The following is a 19264-nucleotide window of genomic DNA, read 5'->3' as shown; positions in this document are numbered from 1 at the left end:
CTTACGTTCACACCCATATGGCGGTCCCCCTGGGATTATGCAAATATGTTGTCATTTATCGATTCTACGTAATATTTAGAAAAATAAGCTAGGTATTACAGATAAACAGGAAAAACCAATCGATTACCTAAGAGAGAGGAACATAAGAAAAATAATTACTTCATATCACTGGATGGTTTTTATGCGATTACTGTGGAATTACGTCGAACCACTGTAAACCACCATAATACGTACTAGAATTTTTGCAAAATTTGTAAGGGTTACATAGAAACGAGCTTTATGGAAATGCTGGTGGTTACGCCGATTTTTCGATAATAACGCAAACGCCCCACGGACTATGCTAATTGCTGTTTATTAAATAACTACGTTAATATCTAGGATTAGTAAGTTGGTGGATGAAGATACCGTGGAAATTACACGGACATCTAGGAATTATGCAAAATCGACAAGCATTTTGACAAGCATTAGGTAAAAACAAATTTATTCGCTTATGCAGACACTATGACGTTACGCCTGACGCTCGGAGGCCACCTAAATACGTTCTGGGATTGACGACAAATCTATGAGAATATACAGAAATGCTGCACTTTATGAAAACGCTGGTCGTTACTTGATTCGTAAGAAATAACGAATATGCCCCTGGGATTATACAACAATGTTGTCGTTTAAGTAACCTCTCTAGAATCTAGGGAAATAAGATGGGTACTACGGATAACCTAGAAATTACGTCGGTATATTAATAATTATTGAAGACAGATATTACATAAGAATAAAAAATAAAGCACAAATACTTACTTCAAATCGCCAGTCGGATAAGCCAAAATCTGTAAGGGTTACCCAGAAACGATGAGCTTTATAAAGATGCTGGTAGTTCGTATAGTCTACGTAAATAATGCAACCGCCTCAGGGACTATTCAAAAATGCTATCGACTAAATAACCTCGTTAATATCTAGAATTAATAAGCTGATCGTTACAGATATCCTGGAAAAAAATGAGATTACGGAGAAAGCTCGGAGGCCAAAAATGTCGTTTAAGTAACCTCGCTAGTATCTAAAAAAATAACCTGGGTATTGCTGATAAACCTAGGAACTACGTCGGTACGTTAGGAACTATTGAAAAACCGAGGGATTACCTAAAAAGAAAACGGACAAATACTTCTAATCACCGGATGGTAAAGCGAAAACAGTGGGGTTATGTCCCACGCTGTAGATTGCGTACTTAGATTTTTGTAAAATCTGTAGGTTACGCAGAAATGCCGGACTTTATGAAAATGCTAGTAGTTACGCAAATTCGTCGGATATAACGAGTGCCCCGCGGATTATGCAAAAAAAATGTAGTCGATTAAATAACCTCGGTAATATCTTCGATTAATAAGCCGACAGTTGTAAATACACGGGAACTACACGGTCATCTACGAGTTATCGAAAACCGACAGGAATTTACACAAGTATTACGTACAAAGGCAAGTACTTACGCGAAATCACAGGGTGGTAATGCGGAAACAATCGGATTACGCCGCATTCTCGGAGGCCACCTAAATACGCCCTATTACCGACGCCAAATCTACAAGGATTACACAGAAACGCTGAATTTCCTGAAAACCCTAGTATTTACGCAGATTCGTCGGAAATAACGGGAGTGCCCCACAGATTATGCAAAAAAAATGCAGTCGATCATATAACCTCGGTAATATCTTCGATTAATAAGCCGACAGTTGTAAATACACGGGAACTACACGTCATCTACGAGTTATCGAAAAACCGACAGGAATTTACACAAGTGTTACGTATAAATGCAAGTACTTACGCGAAATCACAGGGTGGTAATGCGGAAACAATCGGATTACGCCGCATTCTCGGAGGCCACCTAAATACGCCCTATTACCGACGCCAAATCTACAAGGATTACACAGAAACGCTGAATTTCCTGAAAACCCTAGTATTTACGCAGATTCGTCGGAAATAACGGGAGTGCCCCACAGATTATGCAAAAAAAATGCAGTCGATCATATAACCTCGGTAATATCTTCGATTAATAAGCCGACAGTTGTAAATACACGGGAACTACACGTCATCTACGAGTTATCGAAAAACCGACAGGAATTTACACAAGTGTTACGTATAAATGCAAGTACTTACGCGAAATCACAGGGTGGTAACGCGGAAACAATCGGATTACGCCGCATTCTCGGAGGCCACCTAAATACGCCCTATTACCGACGCCAAATCTACAAGGATTACACAGAAACGCTGCATTTCCTGAAAACCCTAGTATTTACGCAGATTCGTCGGAAATAACGCGAGTGCCCCACAGATTATGCAAAAAAAAATGCAGTCGATCATATAACCTCGGTAATATCTTCGATTAATAAGCCGACAGTTGTAAATACACGGGAACTACACGGTCATCCACGAGTTATCGAAAACCGACAGGAATTTACACAAGTATTACGTAGAAAGGCGAGTACTTACGCGAAATCACAGGATGGTAATGCGGAAACAATCGGATTACGCCGCATTCTCAGAGGCCACCTAAATACGCCCTATTACCGACGCCAAATCTACAAGGATTACACAGAAACGCTGCATTTCCTGAAAACCCTAGTATTTACGCAGATTCTTCGGAAATAACGCGAGTGCCCCACAGATTATGCAAAAAAAAATTCAGTCGATCATATAACCTCGGTAATATCTTCGATTAATAAGCCGACAGTTGTAAATACACGGGAACTACACGGTCATCCACGAGTTATCGAAAACCGACAGGAATTTACACAAGTATTACGTATAAATGCAAGTACTTACGCGAAATCACAGGGTGGTAACGCGGAAACAATCGGATTACGCCGCACTCTCGGAGGCTACCTAAATACGCCCTATTACCGACGCCAAATCTACAAGGATTACACAGAAACGCTGCATTTCCTGAAAACCCTAGTATTTACGCAGATTCTTCGGAAATAACGCGAGTGCCCCACAGATTACGCAAAATAAATACAGTCGATCATATAACCTCGGTAATATCTTCGATTAATAAGCTGATAGTTGCAGATACACATGAAAGTACACGGTCATCTACGAGTAAAATCCTAGTATTTAGGCAGATTCGTCGGATCTAACGAGTGCCCTACGAATTATAAAAAAGAAAAAAAGAAAAAATGCTGTCGTTTCAATAACCTAGCTAGTATCTACGAAAATAAGCTGCTTAGAGTATTCTACGAATAACGCAGCTGTTAAGAATGTCAAAAAGAAAAACCTCCGACAACCATTATGAAAAAAGAAAAAACAAGTACTTTCGACAAATCTCGGGATCGTTATGTAAAAATACGTTACGCTACGTTACGTTACACTAGGGCTTTCAAATCGTGCAAAGGTTTCGCAAAATCGCTTGGCGTTGTAAAGAAGTTGGACATTGCAACGATTCATCGGAAGTACTCCTGGGACTATGCAAATATTCTGTCTGGTAAGTAACCCATCAAGTATCATGGAAAATAAGCTAGGGCTCTAAATACCTTCCAAATTACTATATACGCGAAGAATTACGCGACGAATAGAGATCACGTTAAAAAAAAAAATACGGTCGATAACTAAGTGATAATGTGGAAACGTTAGAGTTAAGTAGACACGCTAAAATGAAGCTAAATACACGCCACGGTTTACACAGAGACGTTAGGCTATATAAAAACGCGGATTCTTCGGATAAAACGAAAATATCCCGAACTATGAAAAAAAAAAATGCCGCAGTTTAAATAACTCCGCTGGTACCTAGGAAAATGAGCTGCGGGTTGCAGATACTATGCAATTTACGCAACACGCGTAGAATTACGGAACGAACATAAAGGCATTTAAGTGAGAAAAATACTTACTGCAAATCGTTGGGTCGCGTCTGGATTACACCGAAGTTAGACCACAGAAGTTCGGCTGAATACACGCAAAGGTTTACACAAAATTTGTAAGGATTATATAGATACGGTGGGCTTCATACAAAAAAAAAAAGAAACTACTGATTACGCGCATTCGTTCAAAACGACGCAATGCCCTTAACATTATGCAAAAAAATACCATCGCTTCAGTAATCTCGATAGTATGTAGGTAAATGAATAACTCCGAGGTTGCAGATAACCTGAAAAAGACAAAACTCTGGGTGTCCACGTCGGACGTTACGAAAAATCGATAGGACTTACGTGTAAAAAAACCATACCTTGCCAAATGGATACTTACGCCAAACCACGTAGTGGGCGAAATCGCTGCGTTGCGTCTGGCAGAGCCAGAGAATTTACCTAAATAAGGGTTAGGGGTTTACGCAATATTTCTAAGGGTTACGCCAATCTGTTCGGAATTACGCAACACGCTTAATTACGCACGAATGGATTCACGGTAGTTGAAACGCTCTACCATGCCCTAAAATTTCCGGTACACGCGTTGGACCGCGTTGAACCGCGCTAAACCTAGATCATTTTTATTTTTTGTAGTTTTACAATCATTTAAGCAATGTACGCTACATATGTACGCTCGGTAGTATCAAACTAATATTTACAGAATACAACCCCGCCGCTCAAGCTTTATACCGCTCGTAGTACGTAGAAAATAATTTTAATCGAACGTTTCGCAGAACAGAAATCTGCTTACATACTGCCTTCCTTTTTTTCGACGCTTTCTTATTACAATGATAAAAATAATATTTTTTCTTTTTTAGTATATGAGCATTTCAATTATTCGCGAAGCTGGGGTCACGCGATATCCTAAGAATTGTCTAAAAAGATGTTTGTTGTTACGGATAAATACTGGACGACGGTTTTCGATACGCCCAACGGTGGTCTAAAATTCTCTTAATGCATCAAATTTATGTATGCTTTCTATCACTTTACAATTATTTAAACAATTTTACAATATACGTTTGTTCGGTATAAAATTATAATTAAACGATAATTCTCTCAACGCATCAGAATTTATGTATACTTTCTATTAGTTTAACTAATTATTTGAACATTCTATACTATACGTTTACTCGAGTTAAAATTATATTTAAATATTTTTCTCAACGCACCATTGTTTATATACGCTTCTTATCACTATATAATTATTTAAACGGTTTACAATATACGTTTGTTCGATATAAAATTATACTTAAATAATAGTTTTCTTAACGCACCCAAGTTTATGTATGCTTTCTATCACTTTACAATTATTTAAAGAATCTATAATATACGATTGGTCGATATAAAATAAGATTTAAACAATAATACAACCGCTTAAACGTTGCACCGCACGTAATATCTTGTGAAGTATAAAACAATTTTATGTTAACATTCCGGAAAGAAAAAATCAACTGATGTACTACCTTCCAATTGAAGTTTCATTTTTTCAACGCTCTATAAACTCCAACAATATTATAACAATGATTCTAACAAATTTGTTTCTATCTTGTAATTTTTCGTAAAACATCGCAATTATGCGCAAGACTAAAGCAGGGGAATCGTTTGAAATGCTGGTGGTTACGCAAAACGCTGAGAATTGAACAGAATACGACGTTAGGGATTGCGCAGGTACGCTGAGGGTGTCGCAGAAACGCTCAGGGTGTCGCAGAAACGCTCGGGGTGTCGCAGAAACGCTCGGGGTGTCGCAGAAACGCTCGGGGTGTCGCAGAAACGCTCGGGGTGTCGCAGAAACGCTCGGGGGTGTCGCAGAAACGCTCGGGGGTGTCGCAGAAACGCTCGGGGGTGTCGCAGAAACGCTCGGGGGTGTCGCAGAAACGCTCGGGGGTGTCGCAGAAACGCTCAGGGTGTCGCAGAAACCCTCAGGGTGTCGCAGAAACGCTCAGGGTATCGCAGAAACGCTCAGGGTGTCGCAGAAACCCTCAGGGTGTCGCAGAAACGCTCAGGGTATCGCAGAAACGCTCAGGGTATCGCAGAAACGCTCAGGGTATCGCAGAAACGCTTAGGGTATCGCAGGATCGCTTAGGGTGTCACGCAGAAACGCTTAGGGGTGCGCAAAATCGCCGAGAATTACGTAGAACGTTGGAGCTTAAGCAGATTTAAAGAAGCAATACGCACGAAGGAGAGGCGAGTCTTCTTTCGGTTCGGTAAAATGAAGGAAGCGTTGTTTTCCTGCTGATTTTAATCCAATGGAAGATTCTTCAAGATTCCATCCTTCGTTATTGCTTCCATCGCATCTTCCTGGCTCCTTTCCTTTCCTTTCTCATCTTCATATTCATGATAGATCCTAGAGGAAGGAGGCTTTCCTATTTTAGGAAAATAATAAAAATGCAGTATTGAAACCTATAATAAAGTACATGGCGATAAAAAATACTAAAATATCATTAAACAATGCTAACCATGAGTCGCAATTTTACAAAGACCATTTCCAACTAGAGCGTTGAATTGTTCTTTTATCCGTATCCAAACAGTAGAACGAAATTACAACATAGGCTTCCTAAAAGAAAAAAAAAAAAAAAAAATTAACAAAGTTAATAAAAATAGTGTTATAATAAAAATATCAAAATGTTAAGTATTCCTCATCAGACAAGAGAATAAAGAACCATCTTGCTCTAACGAGCGTGATACTTAGGAACTGCTATCCGGGAATCCACGACCCAATTAACACATATATTTCGATTTAAACAGTGTTCGTTCTGTCGTATACTATCGACGAAAAGCCTATCGTTTCTATTTCGCAGCGATATTTCAAGAGAGACCATATGATTCGTTGAAATAGTGTTATTTAAGACGCGTTCGCTTAAATAGATTTTTTCATCGATTAAAGGAATGAAGTTACGATAACGTTATCCAACTTGAATAAACTTTGAATTATCAGCTACTCGATGTATATTAAATGAAAAATGTAATCGGAAGAAAAATATACTCGGATGTAAAAGTATCGTTAACAGAACACTGTTTAATCGAAGAATGAATGTGTAAACAGATGTCAATTCTGTTCGACTGTAACTAAATTCACCATGCTTATTTCAAGGAACACGGGCCACGATGCATTGTTAACAATAACGGACGAAATCGCAATGCCTATAACCTGAAAAAATAAATGTAGAATTAGCTAAACGTTATCGTAAAGGGTAACGTGAAAATAAATAATAATATATGTCAACTATTGCTTATCAGTTGTCGTCCTGTGTCCAATACCATTGCTTATCATAGATAAGTAAAACTGATGACGAAAATTTTGAACTTTATATTTCTTTCTTTCTATCATCGAAAATAATGATTCCTTAGCTGGTTGTTAGATCAAGGAACGCTTCCTTCCACGATGTAAGTAGCGTTCGTACTGTCAAGATGTCAATTCTGTTCGAATGTAACTAAATTCATCTTGCTTATTTTTAAGAAAACTAGCCACGATGTAATGTCAACAATAACGAAAGAAATCACGTCTACATCCTGAAAAAGTAGATATAGAATTAAGTAAACGTTCTCGAAAATATTATAGTGACAATAAATAACTATTATTTTCAACTAACGCTTACCAGTCGTTGTTGTGTGTCGAACACCATTTATTATTGTAAATAAGTAAAATTGATGACGAAAATCTGGACGTCCTACCTCTTCCATTCTATAATTGAAAGTAACGATGACTTAGATGGTTATGTTACGTTAAGGAACGTAGTAAAATATGTTATATTTCGTAATTGAGCGTGATCGATGTTAATAAATTTACCAGCGAAAATTGTTTTCGATATTCTAGCGGTATATAACATAGGAGTGTACGTTAAATAAAATATTCTAATTACCTGCAATCAACGAGGATTCTGAGGCAGTAAGGGGGCTGTGGACCGCCGCGCTTGCGCATTACGTCACCTTTGCAATGGCTTCCCCACGTGCTTGTAACATTTCGATCCATTTGTACGAAAATATCGGAATATTAAAAATATGATATACGAATTTAAAAACTATCTAAATTGATATCCGACTACTCCATACTATGAAAATTAATCGTTTCAATTTAATATCTCTCAAAATAAAGCTCCTAAGCGTGAAAACTATATTTTTAAGGAAAATGTACATAAGCCTGCATGCAATTACATATTTCTCCTAGATCATTTCTATACAATATCTTGTAGAATTTCTTCTAAGATCATATCTAAGTAGAGTGCAGGTGTGCACTATTAATGGTTGAAAAAAAGAAAAAAAAATGAAATTAAGAGATCGGTTTTCTGAGAAACCCACAATAAAATAAACTGTAGAATACAAAACGAAATACAGCTGCAGTAAAAGCATGAATAATTCAAAAATATCTTACGGCTAAAGAACTGTCAACCGCATTACAGCAATCAGGAAACGATCCGTCGAATGATACATCCACTCCGTGATTTAAGCAGTATTCGTTCTGTCATGTACTATCAACGAAAAGTCTACAATTTTTATTTCGCAGTGATATTCCAAGACGGACGTCGACTCGTTAAAATAATGTAGATTAAGCGCGTTCGCGTACATAGATTTTCCCATCGATCGTCCTCGACGTGAGATCAATTAACGACATCTGAAGCAGGTCTAAAAAATAAGGAGGAGAGTAGAATGTCCTCGGTTATTTTATAATGCTGGACGAAGGCAGAGCAACCAGCGTAAATGCACAGAAAATGGTACGAGACAAATCTCGACCATAAACAAGTGCTCGATAAAAAGTGGGTTGCGTCTAGAAAGATTCAACTGCGCGGTGACGACCGTGCACAACTCCTCCCTATCCTGATGATGTCGATTATTAATCACATGACGACGATGAAGGTTGAAAGAATCCATATAAAATCCACTAATGTAAAATTAAAGAAATAATGTTACATCAACGTTAATCAATTTGAATGAATTCCGAATTATCAACTATTCCACGTATATAAAACGCACTTCCCAAAAAATGTACAATCGAACAAAAAATATACTCTGACGGCAAATTACTAAAAGAAGTTTCGCTGAAAGAACACTGCTTAATCGAAGAATGAATGTATAAACTTAAACGGAAGACGTCTACTTTGTTGAACTCTAGCCAAATCAATCTTGCTTCTTTCTAGGAACATGGGCCACACTGTGTTGTTAACGCTGACGAACAAATTTACAGAATCTACGCCCTGAAAAGGTAAATATAGAATTAACTAAACGTTCCCAAAAAGATTACAGTGACAATAGCAATATTTTTTAACTATTGCGCATCACTCGTCGTCCTGTATCGAATATCACTTCTTATTGTACGTAAGTAAAATTGATAATCCAACATCGTACCTCTTCCATCCTATAATCGAGAGAACGATGGCTTAGATGATTATGTTAGGTTAAGGAACGCAGTAGAATAAGTTATATTTCGCAATTGAACGTGATCGATGTTAATAAATTCACTTGTGGAAATCGCGTTTTCGACATTCGATCGGTACATAAAATTAGAGCGTACGTTAGATAAAATATTCTAATTACCTGCAAGAAAAAAGCTTGATCATAACACGTGCCAATCATTATTCAAAATGGTGGATTCTGAGGCAGCAAGGAGGCTGTGGACCGCTGCGCTTGCGCATTACGTCACCTTTGCAATGGCTTCCCCACGTGCTTGTAACATTTCGATCTATTTGTACGAAAATATCGGAATATTAAAAATACGATATACGAATTTAAAAACTATCTAAATTGATATCCGACTACTCCATACTATGAAAATTAATCGTTTCAATTTAATATCTCTCAAAATAAAGCTCCTAAGCGTGAAAACTATATTTTTAAGGAAAATGTACATAAGCCTGCATGCAATTACATATTTCTCCTAGATCATTTCTATACAATATCTTGTAGAATTTCTTCTAAGATCATATCTAAGTAGAGTGCAGGTGTGCACTATTAATGGTTGAAAAAAAGAAAAAAAAATGAAATTAAGAGATCGGTTTTCTGAGAAACCCACAATAAAATAAACTGCAGAATACAAAACGAAATACAGCTGCAGTAAAAGTATGAATAATTCAAAAATATCTTACGGCTAAAGAACTGTCAACCGCATTACAGCAATCAGGAAACGATCCGTCGAATGATACATCCACTCCGTGATTTAAGCAGTATTCGTTCTGTCATGTACTATCAACGAAAAGTCTACAATTTTTATTTCGCAGTGATATTCCAAGACGGACGTCGACTCGTTAAAATAATGTAGATTAAGCGCGTTCGCGTACATAGATTTTCCCATCGATCGTCCTCGACGTGAGATCAATTAACGACATCTGAAGCAGGTCTAAAAAATAAGGAGGAGAGTAGAATGTCCTCGGTTATTTTATAATGCTGGACGAAGGCAGAGCAACCAGCGTAAATGCACAGAAAATGGTACGAGACAAATCTCGACCATAAACAAGTGCTCGATAAAAAGTGGGTTGCGTCTAGAAAGATTCAACTGCGCGGTGACGACCGTGCACAACTCCTCCCTATCCTGATGATGTCGATTATTAATCACATGACGACGATGAAGGTTGAAAGAATCCATGTAAAATCCACTAATGTAAAATTAAAGAAATGTTACATCAACGTTAATCAATTTGAATGAATTCCGAATTATCAACTATTCCACGTATATAAAACGCACTTCCCAAAAAATGTACAATCGAACAAAAAATATACTCTGACGGCAAATTACTAAAAGAAGTTTCGCTGAAAGAACACTGCTTAATCGAAGAATGAATGTATAAACTTAAACGGAAGACGTCTACTCTGTTGAACTCTAGCCAAATCATTCTTGCTTCTTTCTAGGAACATGGGCCACACTGTGTTGTTAACGCTGACGAACAAATTTACAGAATCTACGCCCTGAAAAGGTAAATATAGAATTAATTAAACGTTCCCAAAAAGATTACAGTGACAATAGCAATATTTTTTAACTACTGCGCACCACTCGTCGTCCTGTATCGAATATCACTTCTTATCGTACGTAAGTAAAATTGATAATCCGAACATCGTACCTCTTCCATCCTATAATCGAAAGAACGATGGCTTAGATGATTATGTTAGGTTAAGGAACGCAGTAGAATAAGTTATATTTCGCAATTGAGCGTGATCGTTATTAATAAATTCACTCGCGGAAATCGCATTTTTGGTATTCGTCGCTATATAAAATCTGAGTGAACGTTAGATAAAATATTCTAATTAACTAATAATTCTAATTAACGAGAGGACGAAGCTCGAGTGCAACGCTTGGCACGAGACAATTTAGAATGGCGGATTAAGCGGCAGGAAGGAAGCTATGGACCGTCTCGCGTACGCGTTACGTCATCATTCCAATGGCTTCCCCGCGTGTTTGTTGTTTCGATCTATTTGTATGAGAATATCGAAGCGTTAAAAATATGATATACGAAATTAAAAACTATCTAAACGGATATCTTGTTATACCAAACTGTAAAAATTATTCGTTTCAATTTGACGCCTGTATAACTAAACGTTCATGTAGACTATTGCGACGATAAAAAATAATCTTTTTCAACTAACGCTTACCAGTCGTCGTTGTGTGTCGTACACCATTTATTATTGTAAATAAGTAAAATTGATGAGGAAAATGCGAACGTCGTAGCTCTTCCGTTGTACGATCGTAAATAATGATTGCTTATATGGTTATGTTAGGTTAAGGAACGCGGTACAATTTACGATTCGCAGTTGGGCGCGACCGATGTTAACAAATTTTATCGGAAAAATCGCGTTTTCGGCATTCGATCGGTATATAAAATAATGGTGCACGTTAAATAAAATATTTTAATTACCTGCAATTAACGAGAGGACGAAGCTTGGTTGGAACACGTGCCACGAACTGATTCAGAATGGCGGATTAAGCGGCAACAAGGAAGCTGTATCGTCGCGCATGCGCGTTACGTCAGCTTTGCAATGGCTTCCCCACGTGCTTGTTGTTTCGATCTATTTGTATAGAAATATCAAAACGTTAAAAATATGATGTACGAAGCTAAAAACTATCGAAACGGATATCTTGCTACATAAAATAATGAAAATTAATCGTTACGATTTGATAAAATGTTCGAGTACGGATTACAGCGATAATAAATAAGAACCTTTTTCGACTAATGCTTACCACTCGTCGTCATGTGTCCAACACCATTTCTCATTGTAAATAAGTAAAATTGAAGACGAAAATCCAGACGTCGTACCTCTCCCATTCTATAATCGAAAGTAACGATGGCTTGTACGGTTGTTAGGTTAAGGAACGCGGTAGAATAAGTTATATTTCGTAGTCGAGCGTGATCGATGTTAATAAATTTACCCGCGGATATCGCTTTTTCGACGTTCGATCGGTATATAAAATAATGGTACACGTTAAATAAACTATTCTAATTAATTGCAATTAACGAACGGACGAAGCTCTGTTGCGACGCGTGTCACGAAACGATTTGGAATGGCGGATTAGGCGGCAGGAAGGAAGCTATGGACCGTCGCGCGTACGCGTTACGTCATCATTCCAATGGCTTCCCCGCGTGTTTGTTGTTTCGATCTATTTGTATGAGAATATCGAAACGTTAAAAATATGATATACGAGGTTAAAAACTATCTAAACGGATATCTTGTTACACCAAACTGTAAAAATTATTCGTTTCAATTTGACGCCTGTATAACTAAACGTTCATGTAGCGACTATTGCGACGAGAAATAATAATCTTTTCCAACTAATGCTTACCAGTCGTCGTTATATGTCGAACACCATTTATTATTGTAAATAAGTAAAATTGATGACGAAAATCCAGACGTCGTACCTCTCGCATTCTATCATCGAAAATAACGATGGCTTGTATGGTTGTTAGGTTAAGGAACGCAGTAGAATATATTTCGTAGTTGAGCGTGATCGATGTTAATAAATTCACCCGTGGAAATAGTGTTTTCGACGTTCGATCGATATACAAAATTAGAACGTACGTTAGATAAAATATTCCAATTAACTGCAATTAACGAGAGGACGAAGCTCGGTTGCGACGCGTGCCACGAACTAATTCGGAATGGCGGATTAAGCGGCAGGAAGGAAGCTATGGACCGTCCCGCGTACGCGTTACGTCATCTTTACAATGGCTTCCCCACGTGTTTGTTGTTTCGATCTGTTTGTATAATAATATGGAAACGTTAAAAACATGATATACGAAATTAAAAACTATATAAACGGATATTTTGCTATACCAAACTGTGAAAATCAATCATTTCAATTTGACGCCTGTATAACTAAACGTTCACGTAAACATTACAGCAATAATAAATAACAATGTTTTTCAACTAATGCTTACCACTCATCGTCCTGTGTCCAACACCATTTCTTATTGTAAATAAGTAAAATTAAAGACGAAAATCCAGACGTCGTACCTCTCCCATTCTATAATGAAAAATAACGATGGCCTGTATGGTTATGTTATGTTAAGGAACGCAGTAGAATAAGTTTTATTTCGTAGTCGAGCGTGATCGATGTTAATAAATTCACACGCGGATATCGCTTTTTCGACATTCGATCGATATGTAAAATAATGGTACACGTTAAATAAACTATTCTAATTAACTGCAATTAACGAGAGGACGAAGCTCGGTTGCGACGCGTGCCACGAAACTATTCAAAATGGCGGATTAAGCGACAGGAAGAGAGGTATGGACCGTCGCGCGTACGCATTACGTCATCTTTACAATGGCTTCCCCACGTGTTTGTTGTTTCGATCTATTTGTATGAAAATATCGGAACATTAAAAACATGATATACGAAATTAAAAACTATATAAACGGATATCTTGCTATACCAAACTGTGAAAATCAATCGTTTCAATTTGACGCCTGTATAACTAAATGTTCACGTAAACATTACAGCAATAATAAATAACAATGTTTTTCAACTAATGCTTACTAGTCGTCGTCGTGCGTCGAACACCATTTCTTATTGTAAATAAATGGAATTGGTAACGAAAATGAGAACGTCGTAGCTCTTCCATCATATAATCGTAAATAATAATTGCTTATATGGTTATGTTAGGTTAAGGAACGCAGGACGATAATTTACAATTCACAGTCGAGTGATCAACGTTAACAAAGTTTATCCGCGAAAATCCCGTTTTTGTCATTCGTTCGGTATATAAAATAATGGTGCACGTTAAGTAAAATATTCTAATTACCTGCGATCAACGAGAGAACGAAGCTTGGATGCGACACGTGCAACAAAATAATTCAAAATGTCGGATTCAGCGACATCAAAGAAATTAAGTTTACCGTCACGCATGCGCATTATGTCACTTATGCAGTGGCTCCCACACGTGCTTTTAATTTTTTGGTCTATTGTATGATAATATCGAAACATTAAAAATATGATATATAAACTTAAAAACTCTTAACCATACCTTGCTTGTGCAAACTATGAAAATTAATCGATTCGATGACTATAGAAAGAAAGCTCATAAACATTATCATGTATCTCTTTGGTCGTTATTGCTATTTAAGCGTATCTGCATAGGAGAATATAGCTAATTTAATCACAGAGATCTAGCAACAAATTGACTCCAAAATCGTCAGTCGCTCGGATAATTATTTTTTCATATATCATTGACCAGCATCAACTTGGTATTTTTAATTAAAACCTAAACTAATTAAATTCATATTACAATTATTTCGTATTTAAGATGTTAATGCATGGATATGTAATGTTTAATTACTTTATAGATATTTTTTATATATAGTTAACAGAAATACTGTTTGTTAACTCTCTATAACGTCATGCAACTTTGAAATTTTGAACTTACATATTTGAATTTTTAAAATCTTATTTTTTTTTTATTTGCCACAAAATCAATTGTGTAACTTATACTTAATATATTTATATTAGTATAAGGTATACCGCATGTTTCACATTATACCATTTGTTTTCTTACCTCCGCAAGGAGCAATTATGTTATAGAGAGTAAAAAAGAATGAAATTCGGTGAGTATTATGACATAATGAGCAGTAAAATTAAATGATCAGTATAGAAGAAACAAGATTGCGTATTTAATACAATTTTACTTATATTAAATAATTATTCCTCTATCACAGATTGGATTTTAACCAACTAGACGTTTTCAAATTCATGGTAAATTTGTTAGTTGATCTTAAAGATGCATTATATTTACAACTTTCTCTCTGTATGTATATGTGTGTGTATGTCATTGCAATTTATATCATTTTATTTGCATATTTGAGTTGATCAGCAATTTATTTGTGTAAGTGATTATAGAAATAAATGTGCCATAAATATAATATTAAATTAAAAATTACTTCTACCACAAGACATTGAAAATATCATAGCTATAGATGTTCTATTGTAAAGGATATCTCATTAATATGACAAATATCGATAATATGAAGTCTATTCTGCTCAATATTTTTAACAAAAGTTTTTGGTATAGCTAATTGTTTATGCTAATTTGCTATAATACTTTATGCAGTAGATGATTAAATATTTGTGATAGTCTACTTAATGTTAACTTGTAGCTTCTTGTTTACTTTTTCAAACATATCATTAATTTCACACTCATTGTGAGTATAAGTAAATATTGAAAATATTTCTGTATATTCGTACAATCGACAAATCTTTCTACTATCATTCATTTTTTTATTATTATTGTTTTCAATCGTCAATTATTTCCCATATATCCATATATGTATGTGTGTATTTATTAATTTCTTTTTCTTCTCTTCTAGAGAAGTTTGTGTGCACGTCTGTGCTTTCGCAAATATATCTTTTAATAAAATGCATTTTATTTTATCGAAATGTACATTTCTACGAATGGACATTTTAAATTCACCACCTGATAAAACTTTTATATTCTTCATTGATACTAACTCTTTTGATAGTTTCATATCCTAATATTATCGTAAAACTAAAACAAGCTGACTGAACAAGACGAGCCGATAACCCCTTCGTAAACATTCTAAGTCCTTCTTCAATCCATAAAACCTTGAATGCAGTAAACATACTATCTAATCTTTGCACTTGTAGTCTTGCTCTTACAATATCTAATGGATTCGTAATAATAGTTGTTGTAAAACCACCAAGTGTACCAGCCACTGCCTGGATGAATAAGTGGGAAAACCATATTGGAAATATCTTTATAAGTTCATCTATAATAACCAAAGAAAATTAATAGTTACTAATTTTTATATTACATACATAATAAGTAATTGTCTTAAAATGGATTAACAATTACCTTGATATACTGTATATAAACCCCACCAAAGAGCACTATTCGGCACATATGCGCATAAAGATGCTACATATCCACGATAAAAGCCTTTATAACCGTCTCTTTGATATATTGATCTTACAACTTCTATAGATATATGAGCACGCGACCTCCCAGGCTCTAGATTTAAACCTAATGGGTTCATCCCTAACTGTCATGGCAATATAAAGCAATCGTGATATATAAATCAGAATAAAAATAACAAATGCATTTCTGTTCCATAAATATCTATGCTTATTTTCTTTTACTCACCTTATCTATATAAATTTTACCACTTTTGTTATTGATCCCAAGAACCATTACATGTTGGCTAAGGATATCAAATGGTACAACTATTGTTTGACCTACTAAACTAGCAGCTCCTCCTGCAATTAATGCCTTTACACGAGAATCTATATGAAGAGCAAGAGATTCTCTTCCTAATAAGTGACGCACTCCTTCATAAGTTGATACATAAAATACTCCAGATACAATTTGTATGGAACTTATCCAAAAACCCCTGTAGAGCCCAGAAAATCCTTCCAGTTTATAAATTTTTCTACAGGCATCTATCATTCCTATAAACGGCATGAATTATTAGATAATTCCTATATATATTTCAATAAAGCTATATCATACAACATAAATTTAAATATCCATAACAAAATAATCTGGAATTTTTTCTTTCTAAATTTATTCCAAGACCCCTTGTTTTATTCAATACTTACCATTATACATAACATTGTGTCTCTGTATTTGAAGACGGGTTTTTATTACAGTAAGAGGATAAAGGCAACATCGTACAGAAAATGAGGACAGCATACTCAATGGGAAGAACTTTGTTTTGTCCATCATATCCCATTCTATGGTTCGAATAAAAGGTGGTGCCTCTACGGCAGACATCTTTAACTTGGACATGCAAGTTATATTTAAATGTTACAAGAAAAGTAGGCGAAAGTCTTTGTTTGATTTGATCCTGCATATCTCATTCGTGTATTACAAACATTATCGACTCATAGATCTCATCTAAATTCTTATAAATCTGAAAATATACGTAAGGCATTGAAACAAAATTTGTCTCTACGTGTTTTTTTATAAAGTTGCTTTATACATTTATATTCTATACGACTGCAGTACTCTAATTCTGATTCTATCAAAAAAATGCAAACGATGCATCTAAACGATGTTCAAAAAACTAAACGTCGACATTGAAAAATAAGTTTCTTAATGGTGACAATATCTACTAATCATAATTTTCTAACCTAAATAATACGACGCTAATTATATTTTAGACGCATTTTATAACGTCCACAAACACAGCAACACTAACTTGCAATGACCAAGTACATTTTTTTATACAATACGATTTCGTAACATGGATTTGGTAACTATCGTTTAACGAGATTAATATGATAAATAATTCGACAAAACATCTTAATACGGAAATTTCACTTATAAACCTCAATAATCTGCGTAGAATAATTAAACTTCGTATGCTTCGTAATTTTTAGATCGTAACGTTTAGTTAAAATTTTAGCTGACGCAAGAATATTTTAAAAAAGACACAATTAACGATCATAGACTGTATGAACTGTACGCTTTTATACAACGAGATGTAAAAATAGTATCATCGAGAATACAATTCAAAACATAGTGTATTAACATAACTACTGCGAAAAGTCAACTGATATTGATTCTCCTTTACAAATGTTTCTCTAAATTACGAATACGTGAGTGTTACTCAAGGATATAAATAAAAATATGAGATATAAAATATAATCGATATAACCTGATAGTCTACGGATTTGATTACTTTATTAATCTGTCTGTTACTCTCGTTAGATTTGGCTCGTCATATACATATGTATCAGTCACGTGATAAAAGGAATAATATTGAACGATTTTAAGTTGAAATTTCGTTATATTACCATGCCATTCGTAGTGTAACGATGATTTGTAACAACGTATGCATATTTTCTGTATTTTATACATTTTTGACATTTTTCTTTGTCCTCTTTCATTGCTACAGTAAAAAAAAATGTTTCCTTGCCGTTTTAAAGTAGTTTTAGAAAATATTTTACGTTCATCAACTAATTAACTTTTTATATATGATATAGAATCATTCAGTTCCGTCTGGGATAAATACAAAATTTAATTATTATCAATATTGACTATTGTAAGTTCATTTGCAATAATTCAATATAAAGTGTGCTTATTAATGAACGATTTTATCATGAGCTTATATAGAGCTTGACAGTCATGCTTGAGCATTTGGTCGATGTTCGATTAATTTTTCAGAGATCCACCATAAAAGATTAAGATAAACGTTTTTCATTGGACAACGTCAATACCGATGAATTTAAATTCGTCATAATCCACATTGATAGCGATAACTAAATATCCCTAGCAGCCGGCTATAGTAAGTAAAGTAAGTAAGTAAAACTGCAGCTATAATTAAAATTATTCGATAATTAAAAACCGAATGTCCTCTGTCTAACAAATGAGACTTTGTATCATACATTATAGCGTTGCCTATATGTAATAAACTATATATGTATCGCCGCTCTCTAACAATTGGAAGGATTAATGATGAAGTGACAGAAAAAATGTTATATTGTCCGTTGTGCGCATGAGTTATAAACAAGCGATTAAATATGAAATTATATAAATTATATAACCTTTGTTGGCACACGTAAGAGTAAAATATAAGATATAAATAAAATTATAAGTTGCATACATAAAAAAAACTATATTTACTTTTTTTAATAACCCTAGCGCTATCTAACGTTAGACTGGGTATTAAATAACCGTAATACCGACGCTTTAAACTTGGCGTGGCGCCATCTAGCGTAAGAATTGATATTATAAATTTATTTATTTTATTATATCTGGTGTTACCTAGCGATTTAACCCGAATAATATTACTTTGCTTTTTATCGAACAATTTCCACTATTACAGTAGATTCCTATTAAAAATTTGAAATTTTTGCGACAGTATGGTGTTGAATTTTAGATGGTTATATATATAGATATATTGAATATATTAATGAATATAGTGAACTTTAATAATTTATTTTTAAATCA

General features: G+C 35.2%; 1 protein-coding gene across 32 annotated transcripts; it reads right to left on the bottom strand.

Moving 5' to 3' along the window:
• Positions 1-464: 464 nt before the first annotated feature.
• On the bottom strand, positions 465-18369 carry LOC127070900 (solute carrier family 25 member 44). Of its 32 annotated transcripts, none has more exons than XM_051009458.1 (18): positions 17443-17835; positions 16909-17222; positions 16454-16758; positions 16166-16352; positions 14102-16079; positions 13235-13320; positions 12640-13051; positions 12040-12125; positions 11717-11867; positions 10855-10934; positions 9956-10772; positions 9408-9552; positions 8248-9067; positions 7739-7828; positions 7475-7560; positions 7103-7388; positions 6335-7026; positions 4825-6241 (listed from the first exon to the last, which is right to left on the bottom strand). In XM_051009458.1, the coding sequence occupies exons 2-5, from the start codon at positions 17096-17098 to the stop codon at positions 15760-15762; spliced, it is 1002 nt and encodes a 333-aa protein (XP_050865415.1). In that variant the 5' UTR covers positions 17099-17222; positions 17443-17835; the 3' UTR covers positions 4825-6241; positions 6335-7026; positions 7103-7388; positions 7475-7560; positions 7739-7828; positions 8248-9067; positions 9408-9552; positions 9956-10772; positions 10855-10934; positions 11717-11867; positions 12040-12125; positions 12640-13051; positions 13235-13320; positions 14102-15759. The 32 variants fall into 32 exon arrangements, 25 of the variants coding, with proteins under 25 accessions (XP_050865415.1, XP_050865430.1, XP_050865424.1 ...); XM_051009473.1 differs by having other exon boundaries at positions 7137-7388; XM_051009467.1 differs by having other exon boundaries at positions 6335-7388; positions 12640-12725; positions 12876-13051.
• Between the last annotated feature and the right edge of the window lie 895 nt (positions 18370-19264).

This window comes from Vespula vulgaris, chromosome 19 (genome assembly GCF_905475345.1).
Source record: "Vespula vulgaris chromosome 19, iyVesVulg1.1, whole genome shotgun sequence".
Taxonomy (NCBI): domain Eukaryota; kingdom Metazoa; phylum Arthropoda; class Insecta; order Hymenoptera; family Vespidae; genus Vespula; species Vespula vulgaris.
The sequence above is the reverse complement of the archived record's forward strand: the minus strand, read 5'-3'. Positions and strand labels throughout refer to the sequence as shown.